At 37.8% G+C, this 26,107-nt stretch overlaps 1 protein-coding gene across 1 annotated transcript; it reads left to right on the top strand.

Annotated features, from left to right (window-relative positions):
* The first annotated feature begins 6,472 nt into the window (after window positions 1-6,472).
* Window positions 6,473-13,437, top strand: LOC139146159 (uncharacterized). The gene is made up of 8 exons (XM_070717573.1): window positions 6,473-6,617; window positions 7,263-7,404; window positions 7,646-7,849; window positions 8,285-8,391; window positions 8,988-9,117; window positions 9,347-9,459; window positions 9,956-10,111; window positions 12,105-13,437. Exons 2-8 carry the CDS (start codon window positions 7,302-7,304, stop codon window positions 12,132-12,134), a joined length of 843 nt encoding a protein of 280 aa, XP_070573674.1. The 5' UTR covers window positions 6,473-6,617; window positions 7,263-7,301; the 3' UTR covers window positions 12,135-13,437.
* Window positions 13,438-26,107: the final 12,670 nt, after the last annotated feature.

Here is a 26,107-nt window from a genome sequence, read left to right on the forward strand (position 1 = left end):
ATTCGTCACATAATCAGTCCGTGTTTACAAAGCCGACTGGAAGGTGAACCACAAGCATCGCTGACGTTGGCTGGTCGTATCTGTTCTAAACTCACACACATTACCAACTTCTTGAGCCATTTCTGTAGACAACACCACTCTCTCGTCCGGTGTATCTTCGAGGCATGACGTTAGCACCAACATTAATAATGTCACATTGCCTACCTCGGACGTCCGGCACGCGTCCATGTCTGCAAGCCGCCTTCGTCTCTCCGGTCATAGTTCACCTCCATCCGCTGGGGTGCATCTTCGATGAGCCGCTACATATCACCATACATTCGCTCGTGCTGCTGGTTCAGTGGTCCTTCGTCGGGGTCTGCCATCTCTCGTACACGCCCCTCGTTGACTCCACCACCAGATCTCAGAAACCTACAGCCGTGCTGCTTCAGTATACTCCGGATTCTCACACCAAATTGTTGCGCTCGTAGTTAGGGGAATTACGAGTTGAGAGGTACCAGCCTGGATCGTAATGCTTTCAGTAACTGAAGCCGACACACCAAGATGTAGATTTAACACAACCTTGTACTTTATTGCAAGATGGCGACCGTGTCGTTCACTGTCAACGGTCTGATCTCAAGTCTCTAGTCTAAGCTCTCTACAAAGTTAATAAATCTTCAAACTTACATAATTACAAAAGTTATCACGTGGTAATTTTCCCGCCAGTCTTTGATTGTTTCTTAAGATTAAATAAGATCACACCATGGAATATCCCATTCTCGATTGTTCTCAATGAAATCTTAACCAATAATTAATTAATTAAACTATCACACTATCTCTTATCTGCTTCTCGTACGATCTGAGTCAATGACCTTCACACGTCTTGGCCACGTGAGGGACGCTTCGAGATAAAATCTCTACAGGGAGGGGCGTTACAGTATTGCATTCAAAGTATACTCTACGCAGAGTGTTTACCATCGCGTCGGCTCTTAATGAGAGTAGCCAGGCGTCACGATAGCATTGCAACTATCCTTTCGTTTTGTGTTCCGATTAGCCCTGAGTTGAACTCATATGGCATGTGTTTGGAGAGTGAGCTCGGTGCTTGGTGCATTCACTGTTGTGCATCATACTAAAGCCATGTTGCATTCCAATGTACACTAAACTAGGAATCGGTCGGGACGACATCGTTGCGGATATCTTATGAATTATTCGACCATACTGAAGGACCCATCGCGGAATTGAAGAAACTTGCAGAACCTTTCACTAGGACATACGAGAGCATGTACAACGTCATAGAAGCTATCAAAGAGGGATATGAAGCGATTAAACTCGGGTAATTATAGCCAAGTAATTTTTGCTGAAGCAGCATTTATCATCCTATATTTATTAGTATTAGACGTTTCTAGCTCCTATGGAAAAAAACACACTCACATGCACTCACACATACCGTATAACGAACGCACAATGTTCTCATGATGTAACGAAATGCAGCGCATCGTAGGATATGTCGAAAAATTTGAATTCTTATTTTGTTCTTTGACACGTTATGGAACTACTTCACTGCCATAGCTGTTTCTAAAGGGTTGTAATGAGCTTTGTGTGTGGACAGAAGAGCAAGTCGACGGAAGACAGACGAATGTAGGGCATTTTCTTCATGTAAAAATTGACGACTCGCATACTCCAACACTTATTTTTCAGATATGAATTGGCTAAAACTTTCCTCAACAAAATATTTGGATCGAAAGGAGCGAAAGAATTTCCTCGGAAAATTGCTGAGACAAACTGTGGCAGCGGCTTTTATCCAAGCATGATGGGGTCTGCCTATCCGGGCATAGATTTGGAAATCAGCGAAAGGCAGCGTTGTAAGTAGTGTTATCAACCTAATGGTAATTGAAATGTATTGACATGACTTTACGTCAACGACTGTCGAGAAGTACAGTGCACTTCGTACAGGTTAAGATTCTGATTAGATCGAAAGTGCCGTTTTAGCAAAGCAAAGCTTGGTGATAGTTTTGTTCACTTGTCAGAGGTAAAGTTCTCACTGGCTATGTTGACCTTGACAGCAATACCTTAATGAAGAGACGTATTCAGTCGTTTATAGTGTATTTGTTATATTATTCCGTGTGTGACACGAGTTCCTTAAGAAGGCATGGCTGAGCGAAATTTTCTTCCTTCGTCTGATCAAAACTCTTTATTTGGTACAGTTGGTGGCGCCATTCACAGGTGAAGTTACACGCACAGGACCAACTCAGATGACCATGGTGATATCAGAAGAATTGAAAGATACCGAAGTTATAATTGACAATGTCGCCCTCTATGAAAATAGCCAAGACAGGCTGGTAAGATAGTATCCTGCAAACTTCGATAACTTCTGCTTTGATAATTTTATGGTCAACAGATTTTCTCGCAAATATATTGCAAAAAATGAAATACAGAAACGTTAGAATGCTATGATTAGATACACAGAATTATAGTATTACGAAATATTATATTTTCTTGCGATTGCCTGTAAGAACCAGGCACGGAAAACCCACGCTCAAACTGATAATGCGTAACGTTACTCTAGACGGCTAGACGTAATTGACTAAGATGTAAGCAGCATAGTAAGCCCTATGGTTGGCTACATATCATGCAGTAACGGTTTAGACTCGTGCTTTTGAATGCTTGTCTCCTAGCAGTCGGCTTCCTAGATGACCCTAGCCAAAAGTAACGTCCGTCATCAACGAGATATAACACTGTATAATACTGCAAGGAAGTGAACTTCAAAGACTTAAAGGAACTCTCGTAATAATACGAAATAAAAGTCACCTCACGTGGCCTAAGATACAAGAGAGATCGGATAGCAGTTGAGGATTTCGAGGAACAGGTTTTCCTCGATCCCTGTAGAGCAGGGGAAGTGCGTTTTGATCATTGCGATTTTTTAGTCTCCTGTAGTCAGCGCTGTTACTTTCTTTAGTAAATCTGAACTTGTTAATGACATCAAAACTTTTATTTGACAAAGTTACCTTTGTATTTTTTATCTTCATGATTCCAATCCCAATACATAATACTTTGGGTGTGTTTGTGTGCGGCACATGAATTTTCCAGCAGAGGGCACATGCCTTTAATTCAGTTAATCAAACGTAAATTACTGTCATATCATATTACTAACAAAGGTGGAAGCCCTTTGTGGTCAAAGTGAGCAAATCAGGGAGTTGCTTCATTAACACTCTATTCACCTGACAAAACTAACGTTTGATTAAAGTGTTCTGAACGCACTGTCATGGGTGTGATGTTATAAATGTGCCTACATTAGCTTGAAAATTGTAATGGTGTTAAGTAATTTCAAACGCAGTATGAATAATTTTACCTGCCTGCCAATTAATCATAGTCATTTCTGCGTAAGTGTCGGTGCAGCAATTCACAGTTGGTTTTCCATATGCCTGTTTTCAAATCGCCAATAGCAACCGTACGAAGATTCTAATTTGGGTATATTTGATAATCCAATGCGACTTCCATGTGACTCGGAGCATTGATACACGCTCCATTCAATAACGATGTAATGATACATTGACGCTGCGCCATTACACAATGACAACATGCTGCAGTTCCATTGATTCCATGCAATAGCCGTTATGGCAACTTGCTATGTGAGCATTAATATGAAACAAGCTAGAGAGTACAGATTGACGCAGTTGACATATTTTGGCAGCAGTGAATGACAGGCCTGTGCCAATAGACAAAAGTTGGTTGTTTACATAAATTTACAAGATTTCAGGAAAATAAATTACTTAATGCATGTCACGAAACCGCCATCTTGTCATTGTACTAAACGTACAGACTAAATTAGGGTGTGTTCGCCTTTGTCATATCCCTCTCTCTTGAAAGGCAAATTGTTGGTATTAGAACTTTGTGCAACTATAAATCAAAATTTCCATTTCACAGGGAGATTTGTATTTTTTATATACAATAGTATAGATCTTGATTGCAGTTAGAAAATGTTCTTTCTGTTAATTGTGATTTGCCGATCTCGAAGCTCCTGGCCCAGAGGCAGCTGTGGGGCCTAAATGTGAATTTAATCCTTAACAAAATAGGTCCGCCGTGTATTTTACTTGTCAGCTGAGAAAACGGAGTAATAATGAAGTAATGCAATGGTCAAGAAGGTTGATTTCGTCAGCATTTAAATCAATTCTGATATCACGCTGAAATGTTGATATGTATTAGAATGTTGAAGCAATAGGGTAAAACCTAAACTTGGAAGACGTCTTGTAGGTGATCAAAATACATGACTGTACAAACAAAATTTCATGTTTTTTGTACTCCTTTCAAGGTTTTCAAGGGTACAAAACTTGGAGTTGTGACTTCATCAGGCTGCTCGCCAAATTCAATTCACATGGCAATAAGAAAAATAGGGACCGGAGGACTATGTCGACCCCTCTAAGTTTATCGAGAAACGGAAGATGGTGAAGCCCAAGTGGGATCAAAATTGTGATGAATACGTAAGTCATACTGAAGGTAAAATATCACTTATTCTGTATGAACATTTACTTTGTTTTCACAAATGTCTGCAACATATGTTTGGTTGACTTACTTCAACTTTTGGTGTGCAATATAGTAGTATTCACTTCGAATTTGATTGCGGAGAAGCATGGCTTCGTGATAGCTTTGAAGTAGTAGGATTGTTGCCTGGAGAGCTTACTGTCTTCTATTGTCAAACAAATACATTCAAACAATTAAATTGCTAATTTGCACATTAAATAAACGTTCCTTATTAGTGCACTATGTACAGAAATACTGCACCAAATTCGATGAAACATGGTACAGATTTTAATCTCTTAGTACTCTAATACTGGGGGAAGATATTAAGCAGTCACTTGTATCGTATCCATTAATGGCTAATTTGCATAGTTAATGAACTTTCATAATAAGTATGACTTGTCCAGAAGTACTGCATCAGATTTGATGAAACAAGGTAAGATGTTTATCTTCCATCTATAATCCAGAGTGAAAGTTTCACGTCCACCCTCGAGTTTTTTCAGTGTAAAATAAAAACTCAATATTTTTGGCAGTTAATCCGTCGAGTTTTGCGAAAACACTCAGTTTTATTCCTCTGGTGCTCGTAAAAGTCGTAACTCAGAAAACTAAGTTTGCAATGTCATCTTTTCATTATGGTTGGTTTAATTCGAAGTTACAAATCACAGCATGCTTTAAGATCCATGATCAGACAAATCGTCATTTTTCCTTAGTGTTTTTGAAGGGTTTATGTAATGGTAAAACATCTTGTTGTGATTACACAGCAGCCCTGTGGCTATCTATCGCGCTCGCATCAGGAGTCAGTGCCTGGCTTTTAGATGTGATATGATCGTGTGGTTTTATATCCTGAGACCTTGCGATTAAGAATAAAAGTCGTCAAATGCCAATTGATAGTGCGCGGAAGTTTACAGGACGTGGGATCTTGAGAGTGTTGGAATTGGGTTGTGCCTGGACAACAGGCATGATAGGGTTTTGGATTGGGCTGGCTCTCACATTGTCAGATCACTTCGTTGTAAATCGTGGTTACGCTTATGCTTAAATGTATCTTCAATTAAAGGACGTTATGATTCAACAACGTTCGCGCTATTTCATGCTCGCAACGGGGCCGCAATGCCGGATAATCGGATACATTATCAATATTCTAAGTGGTATGACGTAACAAAATTCACCAGTATTATCAAACCCATAATATATTTATAATTATAGAATGAAGTAGTAGCTGGACCTAGAGCCATAACTGGAGGAGGCAAAGCAAACAGACGAGAGTCCGGAACGTACAGAAGAACCAGACCTAACGACCTTGATAAAACTGTATCAAAACGTGACGTCGAGAGACAAAGATTGAAGAGAAGCCTTTTGGATCCAGGAGTTAGCAGAAACGGCAGGCGGTAACTATTTTTCTAACTTAGTAATCAAAAATCAAGACAACGCATCAAAGTATTGTTTTCCGAATGATTCGTAGAAGAAGGTAGTCAGATAAACGCCATTATGTACATGGTTTCATTACACTGTCCATTTCAAGAATACTTTTATTGACTGATTGTGATGTTGCAATGCTGAGTTACAAACAGGTTACAAACCTGTCAACATAGCAATTTGTGTCTTGTCCAATCTCGCTGTAGACAACCGTTCAGAACCATACTTTATTCGTCTTCAATAGCATTGTTACTGTAATTAATGTATCTTGTTATCAGGACAAATACTTTAAATTTTAATTGAGTATACTTTAGAGAGAAGTACATGTCTTGTAGAACAGACAAGGTTGAAAATATACAAAATCTATCTTTACTCAAACTTTAAAAGTTTTTATCAATAACGGCAATTAGAAAATTGAATTAGTTAGACAAGATATTCTTTCAGCTGTCTTGAACTTTTGCTTAGTTTGAGTGTTGAGTGATTGTGAATTCTTAAGAATTATGAATTACAAATTGTTCACAAATATCAAACAGTAATTGTTTTGTTATTTCAGATTTTCTTGTCGATTAGGATTGACGAAAATAGACGACAGAGGTCCGATCTTTGACTTTAGCGTGAAAGACATTCCAATTAAAACTGTCCTGGAGTTTCTGGTCGATGCGAAAGAAGACACTTTCCTTCAGGAGCTAGAATTTTTAACAACAAGTGTAAAGGTGATGTTTATTTTATGCGAGATGATTAGCAGGCAACTATTAATATAATGTAGAATAGCCCTCGGTAACAGTTTGGCCTACGCTTATTTTTTTCATTTATTTTTGTGGCCTAACGCTCGTCACGGCTGGGTTCATTTACGGGCTCTTGGACTAGGAACTTTTGCCCTTCTCAGTACATTGAAAGTCGATTTTTTTCTCGATAAGGTAAATACAGAAGTGACGGCCATTTTGAAGTTTAAATATCAGTAAATCTGGTGAGGAGTAATCTGTTTCTCTAGTGCCGAAATGTGCACCGTGACCTCTTATTTTTATTCTTGACTTTTTAAAGAAATATTTGAAGGTTACCTTGAGGCAAGATTAGCAAAAGTTAAATTCTGTCGGTTTCGGAGAACATTCTACCTCAAGTTGAATAAAAATGCATACCTCTTAAAAATAATCACATCTTGATGAATCCAAATCACATTTTGAATGAGATCCTCTAACGTAACGGGACGAGAAATAGTCTCTGTCACACGGTAAAATATCATGTGGAAGTGCAGTGTTCTTACCTGGTGTATTCAACGACGGTCACCGTAAACTCTACTAGATGGATCATATATAACAGAACTAATTGATATAAGCGTTCGTATCATGTACTTACCTCAGAGATCATTATCGTCGAGAGACTTTAAACGACCTGAGACGATGATGGACGAGGAGCTTCGGTTGTCTGCCAATGCAAGGGGGAAAAATGAGAGAAAATCGTCGAGAGCGGCGCTCATAAGGCAATATCGAGAACCAGAAGAACGTAAGTTATTTTTAATATAATACATTGTAGTGACACTGCATGATATTATATTCCGTATTTACATGGGTTTATATGCATCGGTGGGAAATATGTTTGAAAGATATCAGCATGTTGTTATTGCAGTTAGCATGAATGAAATGTTGAGAACAGAAGACAATTTAATTATCATCTCCGTATGTTTATTTCGTTAGCGTCTATGGTTCAGCTAACATACGTGAATGCGTTCCTGTCTTTAATTTAGGCTGCTATCATCTGTGGAAGGATATGCCAAAAGACACGTACTGCAACTTTGATGAGGATTGTTTTTGTGTGTACTGTGGCATCGAAGCCGGTCTTTACTACTTTCCTGTGGCCGTACCTGTATCTATCCGCATCAATTCGTGTAGTATAAACGTCACAGTTGCAGATTACAGCATTGAATTGGACATTTTGGACATTTTTGAAGGTAAAAGTATAGGGTTTGAATATAGGCAATTTTTTTAAATGCAAGTTTTGATTTAGTTTTGATTGAGGTTTTCAACTGAAAAGATGGTATAGCTGATAGATCGTATCAGCCGAGAAAACGAGAAAAGTATAGCATGTTTTCTTTTTTTTTTTCATTTAAAGATCTTGCGAGACTTTGACTGAGCCGATATTTGGAAAAATTAATTCACGTCTATTCATATACGGTAATGTCGGTCGGGTTTCGTAGAAAGGTATTCCTTGGATAGGGTCATAGTACATAACCTCTTTTAACTGTCATTAAGGTCACATCCATTTAACCACCGTACATATAAGCGCTTTGCATTGCAAAATGTCCTCTGAAGTGAAGCATTTCGGGCAGAGTGTAGCTACAGTACGGCAATTGTGTCTGATATCCGACGCTCCATGTCGCTTTCAGATGGCCCGTTTGTTGACGATGGTGTAGCGATGGTCAGAGTTGTGATATTTGACCACGTTCAACTTGAATATGGATTATCTGTCACGCCAAATAATAACAGAGTTCAAGTAAGTGTGTCAGGAGGCGTTCTTAGTATTCCATACAGTGACTCTTGTCACCAACATAAATATTGTAAAATTACATTTCCATAAAATGATTCAATTAACATCCTCGCGCCAGTACTAGTCAGTCTATGCTCGCTGTGTGAGCCCTTTGAGCATACCAATAGAAAATATTAATTGATTGCTTTGTATCATAATACATACACAGTTATGAACATAGAACTATTGTAAACAATTTGATTCATTCCGCATGTTAGAATCGCCAATGCGTTTGAACTGCCACATTTTGTCAATTGAAAGCAATTGATGATATAATAAAAGCACTGTCACATTTTTGTAAGCGAAAAAGGTTGAACAAAGTCTAACCTACATTTTTTTTGTCATTATCAATACAACTTGAGAAATCTCAGGTTGTATTCCCATTTAGTATTTGCACACTGCTATTTTGATATTGCAACCTCACTCTACTAATAAAACAGAAAAATGTATTTTATCTACATAGAATTGACTCAAGTGAGTAATTATGTATGTTTATTGCTACTGCTTATTTAACTATATTTGCATTGGATACTCGGTTACTGTACCAGCAATTGTTCTTTCAGTTTACCCTAGATTTGAAGATGTGCTCAATGATTGCAGAAAATTGCCAAACGCCAATTTCAGTTTTTCAAGGCCTTCAACTTCAAGTAGAGGGTTGTGATAAAATTCGAGTACCGGCTGAAGTAGAGTTTGGTAAGATGTTTGTGTATGTGTGTGTTGCATTTCTTTTCAAACACGCCTAGTCGTACAAAGACTGAGGTACAACCATAAGAGATAACCTCATCAATTAATGCGTAAGCTGTTCGCAATGTATAAATATCACAATATGCCCGAAGAACGGTGTCTTGATATTCATATTGCGTTAATTACGTTTTTGTCAATGTCCTTGAAGATGACGTAGCTCACTATCCTCTTTTTACAGACGTTCTTGGAATGACTCTGGAGCACTTCCAACGCTTTGTAGATTTACTTGGTTTCGATGAAAGTAAAATATCAAAACTGATAAACAACATACTTACGATTGTTACCACCAAGGTAATAAGTTCATCTTGTGTTGTAGACTTGTTGTCAAAGTAAGCAGAACCGTGACAGTGATTTTAGATACTAGAAAAGGGAAGTGATGTCTTGGCCTTCGTGATATACCAAAACCCTCGTACCAGAAGAGATGAAAGTACGCTACCGTACGAGCTGTGTAGATTTCATGTTGCATCCTTGGTGTCACTTTCATTGTAGTCGCAACATTTTGACAATAAGCACGATAACAAAAGTACGCCTGTGTCATATCTTATCCGATGGTAACGTATTTCATCTATTCTATTTTATCAAAATGTTGGGAATGAGACACCGTACTTTGAATTATTTTAGAACAGCAGATCTCGCTTCTGATGTTTATCAACCTACAGTAAACAATGCTTGTACTATTTCAACGGAGGACGGTTTTTTTATACGTTTTTAGGACTTCATTCATCAAATCAGAGTGGCAGATATTTAAGTTATAATATTACGTATGCTTTTTGTTACCCGTATGCAGGTGATCGACTTGATATCAACAAAGCTCCTGAATGACTATGAAAAGAATTCGAAAGTTTTGATATCAATTTGTCTGGATCCTTTAATTTCGGTCAAGAGGTCACATTCTTTGAGTATGAGCATATATTTTCAATCGGACCTGTACCGTGTAAGTTTGGTAAGTAAGAGTTTATTGGTCTGAACACATGCACCTGTCCATCCACTTGTTTATAGAATACAATGACTTATTGCCGGTTAGACAAATATAGGCAGACAAACTAGCAGACACAGACAAGCAGAGAGATAGATGATATATAAATAGACATATGACAGAGATATAGGTAAGTAAATGAATGTATAGATGATGTAGGAGCATGATTCTTTATCCATCCGTCTATTTACGCATCAGTAAGATATTGTTTTTGTTGTTTTCTTGTATTTTATCAAAAAGAAAGCTAATACGTCAACTATCAAGACAATCCACAATCACAAGTAAGCAGAATGTTCGCCAAAATAAAGTTACATTACAGTTACCATTTTTGTACCCCATAACAAACTCATTTTTCAAGTTACACTTATTGGAATTTTCTTTTCCATCATCCAATATTTATGTATTGACCATTCCCCGATGAATATCATTTTTTTACGTTTTCCTCTAGATTTGTGACCGAAACTGGTCTAGAAAAACGGTTGAAAATTACATGCAAGTTGTCCAAAGTTACAACTCTGTTTAAAAAACGACAAATCATCTCTGTTATTTTCGCACATAGTCTTTTAGCAACATCAAAAAGCAGAAATCTACGCTCTAACGAGTCAGTTACTTTACAAATAAAACGTTCCATCGAATCCATTTTTTCCAGAAGAAGAAATACTTGTTACTGGGTAACAATCTATGCAATAAATTCCACTGAAATTCTTGCAGCTTCCTTTCTGTTGTGATGCTATAAATATTTTTCAAAACCATATTGCTGTATTCTACGCTATCTATGTTTGCAGCGCCAAGAGAAGTTCACCCCTTGTTTAATTTATCCTTACACAAATTTTGACGCTGTTTAACGTTGCTATACATGATTTTACAAATGACATTTTTGAAAACAATAAATTTCAGAATACCGTAATGAATATCATTGTTTAACTAGGATTTCAGCTTTTGCGACCATTTGTGAACGACATTCATATTTTTGTGTTTTCTGTTGCTGACTGTATACCAGTACTTCAATATTCTTACATAAAATTCAGGAACAAATTAACGCAACGCATTTGGCAATCACTTCCGGACAAGTTTTGTTGAAAGAGGTCATTCGATTGGTCCAATTGTAAATAGAACCATGCGATGGCAGCCCAGGTTCATTTTTACCCGACACAAGTCTTTTGACCAACTTTGCAATTACAGCACTTATTTGCTAAGCCACATTAACACTCGACACCTCATTTTTTGTAGTCACTTTCCAATATTGATCCTTCGATGGCACGTTTCCTTTTACAAAGTCCTTAACAAGACATTGCACTTTGGATTTTAAATGTTTCCATGACCAATTATTAAGAATCTTTTCAAGCTTCTCGATTCTTCTATCCTCATTATGTTTACGGCATTTTTCAGTATCGTAGCTAAAATAAAATCCCAATGTTTTGATTCGCTCTTTTGTCCACTCAATATTGCCAACCTTTACAGTAGAATCTTTGGGGTTATTTTTTTCAAAATCCATATTACCTTTGTTTTTTGTTATTATTATTCTTTAAACCACTGCAACAATAAACCCCATGCATTACAGTCAGGATGGCTTGTACAGAAGACTCATCATTTACAAAAACTGTCCTATCGTCTGCTAACAGTGAAATTTTTGCACACTGATTTTATTGGAAACTGAATGCCACATCAGTAAGATGTTTCAGTTCTCGTATAGCAAATACCTTTCTATGAAAACTCATTTTTCATAACATCGAATTCTTTGCTACAACAGAATATAATGCATTTTTTATCTGGTACTTATTCAAATAGCTTCGGCGATTCTGAAGGACATACTTTTATCGGTTTAACTTAAACTTCCTCGTCCTTGCCATTTTTAAAATTATTGAAATGCCATGATATTCTGTGCACAGTATTCCAAAGTTAACTAAATTCTTACTGTCTTTTACTAATTTAAGTTAAATTCTATTGTATTGTTGCACAGGCTTTGGAGTTGGGGGTTCGTTTGGGGTAGTGCTGTCTCTGCAGACCTGGCTTTGCTGTCCATGACGTTGACAGTGAGATATATTTTATATTTCTGCATGGTTATTTCCATGGATCTTGTACATCTACAGCGCAGTGGTCGTCGCGCTGCGCGTGCGTGATTTTTTTGTTGATAAACATAATTTTTTGTAAACATAAGTCTTCTCAACTTCAATAGGAGTGAGATGGGAGCAGTCCCCCACTTTGTTAAGGCCTTTGTAAGACTCAACATCATGCAATATTAAAATATGAAGATCGGAAACGAACTTCAGTGGTGTATTTCTATCTATAAACTCGTGTAGAGCTACGAACATTGGGACACTACACTCAGCACATTATGTCGCTGAGTTTACTGCACGCAGACACAGTTGTATCACCCCAATATGTAATAATTAACCCAATATGTAATACTAACCCAATATGTAATAACACTTAACCCAATATGTAATACTAACCCAATATGTAATAACACTTAACCCAATATGTAATACTAACCCAATATGTAATAACACTTAACCCAATATGTAATACTAACCCAATATGTAATAACACTTAACCCAATATGTAATACTAACCCAATATGTAATAACACTTAACCCAATATGTAATACTAACCCAATATGTAATAACACTTAACCCAATATGTAATACTAACCCAATATGTAATAACACTTAACCCAATATGTAATAAAAATGAATTTGGGATATAATACTGACCAAAATAAGACTAAAATATGCATAGCAACCATGATCGAGCCCCTTCACAACCTGCAGCATTTCTAAAATTTGATAATTTTTCAAAGGTTTTTCGAGTTTTTTTTTACCCAATATGTAATGCTAACCCAATATGTAAGATATAAAGGAAAATGAGGGCAACTCCACACATCGGCTCTACCAAGATTGTTTATTATGACGTTATGGTGAATAAAAGGATCATTGCATTTATTTTGTGTGGAATACATGGCGAGACACCGGTGAATCGATAGTGCTTTGACCCTAGTCATGTGATCTGGGTCCCCGGTAAACCGGTTTGTTGATTGAGTGATTCGTCTTAACGGTGTTTCGGAACCAAAAATGGGGTTCCTTCATCAGTCGCTCTCTTGTTTTGTGTCCCATCCGCTTGGTTGTGTAATGAAGTCATCCTCGTCCTCGAGGAGGAGAAGCCAGATTCGTTATTGAGAGAGTTAGCCACTATTGACTGACTCTATAGTGAGCGATCCGGTGTGTGGTGTCATATTATAATTTACATGACCCAGCATCGACCGGAGTTTCTGGACGCTTATAAGGATTTTTGTTTTAGGGCATACTTTGAGCGTTGCTAGTGCTCGTTATGTTAACAGTAAATGTTGTACTAATCTGTCAACGATTAGTTTGTTTTAGGCATCCGAACTTTTAGTTTTGTGTCATTTTTCGTGGACTTTGAAATAGACTTCGGGTCGATATTGGTGCCTGCTTTCCGGTGTTTGAAAAGCATATTGTGAAGGGCTGTTTCGAGAAATAAATCTTGTTTCTCTGTGTTTAGCCATTCCCAGGTTTCATGGTTTTGTTAACAATATTTGCTGTAAACGGCCTTTGAAATCGGTTTGGTCTGAGGAGAGTAGTGGTTTATTTAATTTATGCCGCCAACTTTGATTACTTATATGGCAGCTCTCTCAGATTTTGATTTTCTTTGCCAGATGATGTTTCCTGTATTGCTCAGCAATCTTTTCAGTTCCGTTGATTGTAGTACCAATTCGATGACAGATTGCATCTTGGTTTTATACGATAAAGTGGTATAAAATGGAGACAAAAACATTCAGTTTCCCCGTTGTTAAAACGCTATCGTGAAACCTTTTAACTATTTAAGCGATATGGGCAAAGTGTATTTGCATTATCACACCGGACTTTTCGGTTGTTGTTCCGGATATCGACGGAATGCTTACTCCTTCACATGCATATGTAATACTAACCCAATATGTAATAACACTTAACCCAATATGTAATACTAACCCAATATGTAATAACTTTTAACCCAATATGTAATACTAACCCAATATGTAATAACACTTAACCCAATATGTAATACTAACCCAATATGTAATAACACTTAACCCAATATGTAATACTAACCCAATATGTAATAACACTTAACCCTATATGTATAATAAAAATGAATTTGGGATATAATACTGACCAAAATAAGACTAAAATATGCATAGCAACCATGATCAAGCCCCTTCACAACCTGCAGCATTTCTAAAATTTGATAATTTTTCAAAGGTTTTTCAAGTTTTTTTTACCCAATATGTAATGCTAACCCAATATGTAAGAACATTTCACCTACTAAGTAATAATTTTTGACCCAATTTTGTAATACTAAACGAATATGTAATAACATTCTAACCAATATATAATCCTAACCCAATACGTAATAACATTTAGCCCAATACATACATTCGCATACAAAATCACTTCTAACATCCAATCCTCGGGACATTTCTTCATTATCTTCAAATTAAATTCTCAATCTTCAAGTGCTTGTGACATAGCAATGGACTATGTTTTCAAGTACATAACATTAATTAATGAGGTACTATGGAATCGATAGAGACCGTGAAGTTGATATACTGAAGATACACTGTGGTAAGCTTAATTCTAGCTGTTTCGCGCCTGAGAGACTACAATAATTTTGGCATGCGAAAGCCAACAAATGTGTCTGCAAACAATGAGTACAATACGAAAAAATGAAACGTTCTGCAGAACATAGAATAACCAATGAACATAGAGTACTAGTGGCAATAATAAAAATGCCAGCTTTTATATTTCCATTTTATTTGTTGAGTTTAATTTTTATATAACATTTGAAGAGCTGTAACATTTGCAACAGTAAGTGCAACTTCAAAACTTTATTGTGAACCAAGTAAACTTGGTTTCATTCCATCGATAAAAAATCCAGTGGCCAGTCATCCGCCAGACTCTGTAGTGTTTTACGTAAACACTTTGTCATCTGTATTATGCATGGTGATCACTTCAAGTCTAATGCAATGCAGTCTTTCTTCATGAAATGAAATTAGGAAATCGTGAACCACATCGATTTTACAGATGTCCTCATTTGTTTTTCGATACACTAAAATTCAAATAGCTGTAACATCACATTCACAAGTCAATTAAAACAACAGCGTCTGCTATTGTTTGTGTTTGCAAGAAGGAAAAAATCCCTTTAGAGATCGGTGATTGACTAAGTTACCACTATTTGAGTTTTGATTACTGATACTGGGTCGTGTTTGACACACAGTGCACACGCCGGCCGGTCTTGTAGAGAGACCGTTTTGACACGTACAACTTCAAAACGTGATCCTGAGTCTGTAGTTTTCTGGTCAAGTGGCAAGTATAATTTCATTGATACAATTTTACCAGGTCGTTAATATTTGGTAGCAGTGTATTTAAACAGCAGGGTGTTTACTGATCTGATCGTCAAGAAGTTCGAAAGACAACAACTCAAGCAACAAATATGCTGCGCCTGTTGATTCTAGTTCTCTGCATATATGCTGCTACTGGTGGAAAGCGACAAACTCAAATGTCGGCGGTGGACGATGCCGTCTACGATACCTTGTTTAAGCTTACAATGGGAGAATTTGACGTTCCTTCGCCGACAGGACCACACAACAGAAAGCAGCATGTGTGCGATTTTGGAGAAATAAACATAAGTTTCGTATCAAAGAGATACAGGGAGAGCAACAGCTCCTCTTCAATGGAAAAGCAGTATTAATGAAATCAGACTTAGGAAAGGTGGTTGCAACTGAATTCAGGCACTGCAAAGGAATAGGATCTAGGAAACTGAAGTTTCGCCTGCTGACTAGGTACCATGGTGTTACAGAGAGGGATATTCAAAAGATTTTATCGAGCAGTAAGCTAAATCAAAGGCTAAATGCTCGATTCTCCAACAAGGCATCACTCGTCCTATCCGTGCTCGGGCTGTTCAGGTAGGTAAATTCAAAAATGGAAGCTTAATTGTGTATTGTAATAAATAGACTAGAAAATAAATTATCACGTGATTGCAGAATCCCGTACGAAAGTTGTCAGGTTCTCCCAGCATTGCTGCAAAACCTGCCTTATACTGACTTTGAGGTTGCTAATCTTTGCAGTATCTTCAGGCCAATCTCCAAGGCCTTGGCTACCTTGTATAGTCCTTGTTCAAAGTCTAGCTTGCTTGTATGATATTAAGGCAAGGCGTACATGATTATGTAAGAACGTGTGAGCCTTGTACAAAGTCTATACTACAAGATTACAGTGAGCTGGTGAAATGTTATATCATGATGACATAGATACTGACAGATGTCACTTGGAAAAAATGTTGAAAGACATTTTTCGGTATCTTGTTTAATCATAAATTATTTTCATATTCAATAAATGCATTATATTATATTATATTATATTATATTATATTATATTATATTATATTATTATATTATATTATATTATATTATATTATATTATATTATATTATATTATATTTCTGACCTCAGGTGCGGCATCAAGTTGATCTGGTTGATATGCAACGTTCTCCTGTCAGTGTAAAGGGCGAAATTTTGAAATATATTTTAAGCGTGCAAGATGTTCTGAGTAGATACATATGGCTACGACCTCTGACAAGAAAAAATCAAGCGAACATGTCTCACGGGAACTTTACTCTCTATACTGTGAAGTCGGCCCTCCAAGAGTATTACAGTGTGACAATGGTGGAGAGTTTAAAAAGCTGTCGAACGTTTATGCAAAAAAATGGAAATAAAGATCATAAGAGGCTCTCCATACCATCCCCAGTCTCAAGGAAAGGTTGAGAGGTCCCGTCGTTCTCTCCACAAGAAGATGATGTACGACTTTATGCAAATGTCTAGGAGGGGATTAATTGGGCCAAGAGGCTTAAAGAATACCAGAAACTTCAAAACGAAGAACCAATGGAGGTTCTCGGTAATCGTTCCCCCTTCGAGGTATTTTATGGCAGAGTTTTCGAATGCAGTGACAGAAAGACATCCCAATGGTTTGATGTGTAGGGAAAGTCGTACAAGGAAAGACATCGACATCGCTCCGAAAGAAAGTGATATTGAAAAAAGTCAAGCACGTACTTTAAAAATAAGAGCCAGAACAAAGACAGTGGAGAAACAATGGGCTGAACGGTACATTCACAGAAAAATGAAGAATAATCCAACGTCGATCTATTATGTTGGTGAATGTGTTTTCATTCGATTTCCATTTTCCAGAACAAGTCAAAGCGCTCCTAAACGTCGGTTTGTACTCGAAGCAATAATTATGAAACGGAATCTTAGAATATCAAAATACAAAGTTTCTTACGAAGACCCTATAACACACGAGCAGGTATCATCATGGATATCAGTGCAAGACATTACTAGTTTGACTGTTGAAAAAGAAAAGCAAAGAAAAGATCTCGCAATGAAAAAGGCGTCAAGAAAATACAAATGTAATAAAGCAAAACTGTATGCCATCGTAACACTTCTATATTCCTCTTCTTAAGGATGACAACTATGAAGTTTTTCATAACCGGGGATACGAGGTTGTTTTCGATCCCGATGGTGACGGTAACTGTCAATTTGCTGCATTAGCTTATTCTTTACAGGAGGTTGGGATTCATCGATCTCACTACACTCTTCGGAGGGAGATCGTGGAATACCTTGGGGAAAATCCATTCTCTGTAGATGGCAGCCCCCTGGCGTTATTTGTCGACATTCCCTGGTCCGAGTACCTTCGAAGCATGGCTATGGATTCACATACGGTGATCACATGACTCTCCAAACCGCGGCTGACATTTACCAAGTTGAAATCGTCATCATTTCTACTATCTCCTCTGATACGGCACTGTCATAAGTCCCCAGTATACGGAAAGCATTGCTCGTGTTTTTCTGGGGCATTTTTCTGAAGATGACGGAATTCATTATGTTTCTCTGTCCCACAGTAATTTCAACATTGAAAATATATCTGCCACGGGCCAGTTACAAGGCAGTGAAGAAGAGGACAGAGAATCGTTTGGAGAAGAATCGGCAGATACATCGTCAAGCTATGGGATGGAGGTTTGTGAAAAAACAATCAGATCGGACCGTCACAATGATGAGGAGGTACAATTGAACCATGTAAGAGTTTTAAGTCTAGAAAGTATGCCAGAGGAAATAATAAATAAAATCGTGGATTATACCTTGACGGGAACAGAACGTACGATTATTGATAGTTTCTGTGCCTTGTTACGATGTAAATTCAAGATTTCAGAGAATAACATCCATGTATACAGAAAGACTACCAAAAGTCAGTTACAACGTTGACACTTTTGCAGGTATCACAGTATGCGACAAATATACAAAGAGTTCGGCCAAAGTAGTGGCATTGTGCTTGCATTAAAGGAAATTATCAACAGCACAAAATGGTTGAACGCATGGGTTAATCTACTGTTTACAGGAACGGGATCATGGATGTATGTTTCGTGAAATAATTTGCGGAATGGAAGGAAATACTGAGTTTTTAAAAATTAGGTATGATATGATGTGGAGGCATCATGGGCCAGTGGCTAGAGCAGTGGACTCACGATCAAAGGATGGTGAGTTCGAGCCCCGGCATGGCTGTGGTGTTGTGTCCTTGGGCAAGGCACTTTATTCCTCACTGCTTCTCCCCACCCAGGAGTGATGGGTACCTGGTAGGACAGAGGTTGTTATGTGTGCGTTTAGCTCTGCTGCGCTTATTGGCTGCACATGTGAGCTGTTGTCTGCTCCCCAGGGAGTTGAGTGGTATCATTAGGTCCAGTGACCAGGGGTAATAATAATTGTAAAGCGCCTTGATCACATCTACTTGTGGATATGTGCGCTATATAAGAACCAAATATTATTATTATTATTATTATTATGATTGATAAGTTAAAGGTGCTGCCGGTGTAAATTTGATGATTTTCACTATGTGTCAACTGCAGTTTCATGCTCATCTCTAAAACGCATGTTGAGATAAACAGGGTACACACATGTGCAGACTGCATTGCTTCTTTTCACAACTATAATTTCGTGTGATTTAAAAAACCTTTAAAAATAGATATGCACTTCAAAATGTGTACACAATGTGTTGACGGTCGAGAGCGTCATTAATGTTTTAACTTGGTAAATAGAGTAAAATAAGAAAAATAAAGATTGAAAATAAAATTGAGGTTTTGGGTTCTAACCCCATTGGAAACACGTATAAGAATTTTTACAATATGTAAACAAGTTTTCTAAGACAATGTGTTAAAATTTTATTAAATATTGGGTTAACCCAATATGTAATAAAACTTCCATGCATTCTCTATGGGGACTTTATTACATATTGGGTTAACCCAATATGTAAGTAAAACTTCCATGCATTCTCGATGGGGACTTTATTACATATTGGTTTAACCCAATATGTAATAAAACTTCCATGCATTCTCTATGGGGACTTTATTACATATTGGGTTAACCCAATATGTAATACACTTCCAATGCATTCTCCTTAGTGAACTTTATTATATATTCGGTTAACCAAATATGTAATAAAACTTCCATGCATTCTCTTGGGGACATTATTACATATTGGGTTAACCCAATACGTAATAAAAACGTCCATGCATTCTCTATGGGGACTTTATTACATATTGGGTTAACCCAATATGTAATAAAACGTCCATGCATTCTCTATGGGGACTTTATTACATATTGGGTTAACCCAATATGTAATAAAACGTCCATGCATTCTCTATGGGGACTTTATTACATATTGGGTTAACCCAATATGTAATAAAACGTCCATGCATTCTCTATGGGGACTTTATTACATATTGGGTTAACCCAATATGTAATAAAACGTCCATGCATTCTCTATGGGGACTTTATTACATATTGGGTTAACCCAATATGTAATAAAACGTCCATGCATTCTCTATGGGGACTTTATTACATATTGGGTTAACCCAATATGTAATAAAACGTCCATGCATTCTCTATGGGGACATTATTACTTATTGGGTTAACCCAATATGTAATAACACTTCCATGCATTCTCTATGGGGACTTTATTACATATTGGAGAATACCAAAAATAGTTCAATTAATTTTTCTTTTTATCCAATAAAGTAAGACTTATATACGAAAGGCCGGTATTATCATTCAATCGAAGTTGGTCACTTCAGCCTTTCAGAGCTACCATGTATAGTTTCTTCTCTTTATTAATCCGTGGAAACATTTCTGTCAGGATAATATTCCCGTTAATTTGCCCATAATGTTGTGATATTACACATCATATTAATATATCGGTAGTCGCTTTCATATTTACCATAAATTGTGTTTGGTTTTATGAATGTTGACAGCCATAAGCGTTCCGCATGTAAACAAACAAGTAAAAAATTTGAACCATTGCTGTTATTTTCTGATTGTCGTGTGGTCAGGAACAAGCAATATTGGTGAAACTTTTATTCCGTCATGAAATTATTGCTAAATGACTATAAGAAATGTGTGTGTTTTCAGGTATTTTCCGCTGTATGAAATTAAGGAACATTAAAATTAAATTTAAATGCTCGCCGACGGCTTGATTATGGTACGTGGGCGTTCCTAGTTTTTAGCAAGTTTACTGATCTCAATAATTGTCGCCGCTTTCATCTACAGTTTTGAAGTGTTTTGGCCACACAGGGATGTGTTGATGGTTGTTAGGCATTTTTTTGTGTTGTTATGCTTAGTATTATATCCACAGTTAATTTTATTACATATTGGTTAAGTGTTATTACATATTGGGTTAGTATTACATATTGGGTTAACTGTTATTACATATTGGGTTAGTATTACATATTGGGTTAACTGTTATTACATATTGGGTTAGTATTACATATTGGGTTAAGTGTTATTACATATTGGGTTAGTATTACATATTGGGTTAAGTGTTATTACATATTGGGTTAGTATTACATATTGGGTTAAGCGTTATTACATATTGGTTAGTATTACATATTGGGTTAATTATTACATATGGGGTGATACACACAGTGAACAAATGGGTTTTGATCGCGCGCGATCACGCTGGTGTACACAATGCTATGTACAGTACAGTGAAAATACATAACTAAAATGATCAACATTGCCTATATATGTAGACCAGCAACAAGCACAATGCCTAACACAAAAGTACACTCAAGACCATGATCGGCAAGCCAGAGCAGGACACAGAGATGTTGTTGGGAGACGGTCACCGCGTTGACATACACGGATATAGAGAATCCGGTCCCACAACGTACTGGCCCGCGACGACTTGCCTTGGCCCACAACCAACTGTTGATCACCATGTCTTACTTCTCCTAGTATTACGTGGTAAGAAATAGTACAATGACAGGAAACAACAGACAAAACGAGCGGGTTTTCGCGGCATTTGGCGGGAAAATTGCAGGGCTACACCGTGCATAGACGTATGGAGAGATCCTGTGCCCCGGTCCTGCACGGTCATGGCAGTGATCCAACCGCTAGCTGGTGTAGGCCTACCGGTGATGGGCAAATGTCGCTGTTGTACCTCCTGAATGCCGGGTAGGTCTGAATCCTCTTTCAAGTGAGATCACCCCCTCATAACAAGAAGACCAATGAAAGATCCTTCGCTTGACTTGATACCTGTACTCGGAATTCTCGTTTGCACCCCCAAACGGGGTAAACTTTTTAGTTGAGTTGGATTCTCCACAGCCGAGTGTAACGCGCCATATACCCGGTTTGACACGGATGTTCATACAGACCACGGAACGGAACAGATGCAGAGATGCTTCTTGCTGCAGCGGGCATTGCTCTGCGAGCTTGTAGATTTCTGTATTTTGGGTTGTTGTCTTTGTACTCCTGTCGGGCCTCTTGAAATGAAAGCTCTCGTCCTTGCTAGCGATGTCGAAAACTAGAGCCCGGTCGTTGATAGTCTGTTTGCGTATATATGCGTACATGCGTACGTCTAGCTCTATGGCGCGAGCGATTTAAACAGTAGCCGAGCCCCATTCAACTGATTCAAGAAAATGATGATCAAATGTGATCTCAATCCAGCGTGCCATTATTGTTCAATATTCAGCAGATATTTAACTTAGATTAATTGACCTTTTATCGCGTGTTACATTTGGTTAGTTGGTATGCTTGTGACAGATCAGCCGCCATTTTAGCAAGCGGCAATATCGCAAACATTACAATCAACCCGTAACATGTGCGGCGTTCTTGGATTTGTTTACAACAGAGGGGGACCCCCTCAGGAGGATGCGCAGCGCGACGACCACTGCGCTTTAAATCAAATCATTGAACGCGTTTCAATCAGAAATCGGACAATAAGTGATGACTCAACTTATGTACTCTTTCATTAAATGCCAAATGAAATCAACAATCGGGCTTCCATATTATCATCCCTATTGAGATATTATAATGTTTGCAACATACTTTACAAACTGCAGACGTAAACAAATCTGATAGTTTTTTCTTGTAACCTATGAGTCCTTGTTGTCCAAATTTAATGAATTCAGTCATATTTATGGTGACATAAAAGTGTTTTTTTAACCAGTCTTATTCAAACAATTTCTGGAAAATGCCTATGTATTTATCATGTTGATATGGAATGGTTGATTTACTTGGTATCAGCACAATGAAAGAAATTTATGTGACCCGCAGAAGAATTTTTCTGTAAATATGTCACGGGATTGATGCTATTTTCTTCTTGTTTTCAGTTAAAGGTAACACCTCAAATAGGTGCCTCTGTATGGGGCTCAGTTGGACTGCGTATACCCTTCTTCTCCGTTGAAATGAAGCTTATAGGTATATAGTGACAACGAAGCTGCCGACGCAAGCCCAATTACAATTTGATCACTTTCCTGTCGATATTAAGTAGGTGTATCTATTATTATCAAATGCAGATCGACTTTAAAGTAAAGGGTATATCTCACCTAGAAATTAAACATTGTTTTAATTTTTTGTCAGTAAATAATAATACTATTTCTCAGCTAAATGGTGGCGTTTTTTTATTTTTCCCATTGATAAATAATTGTGAGAATGAAAATGTTCATGGCTTGACGAAAAAAACCGTGAGGACCGCGTCCATTTCTGTGACGTCATAACTGGCGTTCTTAAGTGTACTAGAACGGAGAAGCTTTGCAAACAATTACAGAATGGCATCTATCTCAAGTTGGCCTATAGTTTGGAAAGTTACAATCATTCCTGCAATAGAATATTGTTTGGTATTATTGATTTAGAGGGTAGCCAGTGATGAAGAGTCTAGTATTTCTGTTGAAAATGATTCCATCGGAAATATCGTGAGCAGAAATGTCATGCTTCAGTTCACTCTACGTGAAATGTTTCCCTAGACCGGCCGACCGCTAGTCGGGTAGGACCAACGCAAAGCAATCCACAGTTTCACAAGAAAAGAAAATCGTTACCTGCCCTGTTCTTTACAAAATTTATTAGACAGCATATTACTTTTATCAGGCCTTACTGCCTTGTGGAACTGATCCTGTGCTTTCCTGCAGTACGTAAAGAAAACACGTAAGATACCAGGCGGATCCCAGACGCTTAGCTTTAGTCTCAGCCTGCGGCACCAGTTACAGCTGGCCAAGGCCATCACGTTGACACCCCCTCCCCAGATCGAAACATGAGCCTACCAGAGTACATTGCTTCAATGTCACCTCACCATAAACGTGACAGTCGATTGATTTTATTCAAATTCCTTCAATTTATTCTGTTTTGATATTTATATGCCCACAAACTTGGGGCAAGTCTAGTCAGACACCAACACACGGAAATATTCGGAGCCAATATGGCCACCAACCCACGTTTTGATTAATCACCGATAAATTGGCTAATCCCATCGTTGATATTTCTAATTGAAGAGCAAGGACATTTTGGTGAATGATTTAAGCTTAGAACGCTTTTTATTGTTTACCCAAGAAAACGAACTGAAGAGGTTCCCAACCTTCGAAGCTGACAGGATGCAGTCCATCGGAATGTTGATTGAAAATTGCCTGTTGTGCTTGTCGGGCCCCTCGGGGCCCTGCTGCATGCTGCACTCTGGACCTTGCCAAACGGTGAACTCGCCCTTGCTTGGTTCTGAATTTAACTTACTACAGTATTGTAACTAATGATGCATTAGAGCCTGGAAAAAAGTGCAAACTTTACAAATGCAATTTTTGGTAGAGCTGATTCGACGCCTATATCACTATATTCTTTCTGGCTGTAGATTGTCACGTCTGGCGTTGGTGCGGTGGATGAACAGATTTAGCTGTAGTATTTTAGGCGTTATAACTTTGTGCAGTTAATCAAGTAGTACAGTTTAGGGAGTCTTATTTCCTAGAATATCCTTGGTTGATGGGATCCATGTCCGAGCATGCTATTCCTGTACAGTACACAGCGGTTGAAGCTAGCTCGGCGTTGGATCAGCTGCTGGTGTTATCACACCGACACTTAACAAACAACTCTCCCATGCTCTCATGGAAATTCTCGAGGTCCACACCCAATTATTACAAAAACCAGGATGGATGAACAGTCTCATATACATTACGTTTACTTTATTGTACGTAACATACAAGTTTTTGTAGATAACATTGTAGATAAAAAGAACAGACTCACTGTAAGTGTCTGGACAGACCACACAAGGGAGTGCTAAATTACTTGTCGTGTTGAGACCGAAGTTAATTAGGACAGCACTCTGGCTAACCATAAGACGTACTGATGCCAATCTGTTTTTACGGACACACAAGAATAAACAGTGGAGTGGAGTGTCACTCAGACGTCTGTCAAGTTTTACTTCTTAGAAAATGCATGCCCTTCAACTTTTAAACTACATGAACCTTGAAATCGAAGTGGAGACATTAAGAAATGCAAAGTGAAACTAATCGCTGCTTCATTCATTCCTCTCAGAGTCTCACTGTTTATCCATGTGTCTCGCAACAAATCCTAATCAGCATCTGTCTGCATTCATTGTATCATGTTTCGTCTACCTAGAGTGTTGACATAGACCAACAGCAAGCTGTTTAGATATCATCAACATGATAAGTATTTCGGCACCTCCATCCAAACACTCAAATGAGTCGGTTCTTTTTATCTACAACTACAAAACTTGTGTGGGACGTACAAAAAAGTAAACGTAATGTATATGAGACTGTTCATCCATCCTGTTTTTTTGCTGTAACAGCACAACTGTAGACTAAAACCATCCAGGTTTGTGTTGTTACAGCCGCAAACAGCGATCTTTTCATCACAGCGTACTACCTGAGATCTTCTCGAAATTGGAATCAAATGCGTTGACGTAGACTATTGCTCTCAGAGGATTACTCTCCGCAAAATATAGCCACTTCTGACGTCATGCCACGTGACCAATACGTGGCGAATATGAATCCAGATGTTTCCTGACAGGGTGAATATTTCACAACTTTAACAGTGAAATACACTACCATAGAATAGATGCAACTGCAAAGTTATGAATTTTTTGAAATAAAGAATATAGTTTTGTGCAATTCGACTAAAAATAGGTGAGATGTACACTTTAAGACATATTCAATTTCGATGACCTTTCTCCAGCTTTTATTTCAGCAGAAGCTTATGTTGCAGACTCTCTTTCTATAGCTATATAGCCTCTCAAATTATTTTCACCTGCTTTTTCTGAGAGTGGTATCTCGAGTATAAAAAAATCAGGACACATTGAGAAGAAAGTAAAGAAAAAACATGTACATGTAGCAGACTATGGAAAAAAAATTTCTTTCCAACCTAAGACTTCCTTTAAGTTAACTTGACAATACTTATGAACATTTTAGATCTAGAATGGACTTGGTTTTGGTTCCCTTGAAACTAGAGCTGCGTGCCCTCGTCGTCTTTCGTCTAGGAATTGTTAAAAGGTTATTGTTGACATATTGTTGTGGGGTTACACGACCCGACAAATAGAAGCTAATATTTTCAATAAAGGAGACTTGGATCCTGATAGAAGTCCGCCGACATTCAC

The sequence above is a fragment of the Ptychodera flava genome, chromosome 12 (assembly GCF_041260155.1).
Source record: "Ptychodera flava strain L36383 chromosome 12, AS_Pfla_20210202, whole genome shotgun sequence".
NCBI classification, from domain to species: Eukaryota; Metazoa; Hemichordata; class Enteropneusta; family Ptychoderidae; genus Ptychodera; species Ptychodera flava.

Coding starts and splice junctions, on each gene's coding strand:
- LOC139146159 (XM_070717573.1), top strand. CDS start 7,302: ATGATGGACGAGGAGCTTCGGTTGTCTGCCAATGCAAGGGGGAAAAAT. Junction 8,392..8,987: donor CAAATAATAACAGAGTTCAA/GTAAGTGTGTCA, acceptor TTGTTCTTTCAG/TTTACCCTAGATTTGAAGAT. Junction 9,118..9,346: donor ACCGGCTGAAGTAGAGTTTG/GTAAGATGTTTG, acceptor CTCTTTTTACAG/ACGTTCTTGGAATGACTCTG.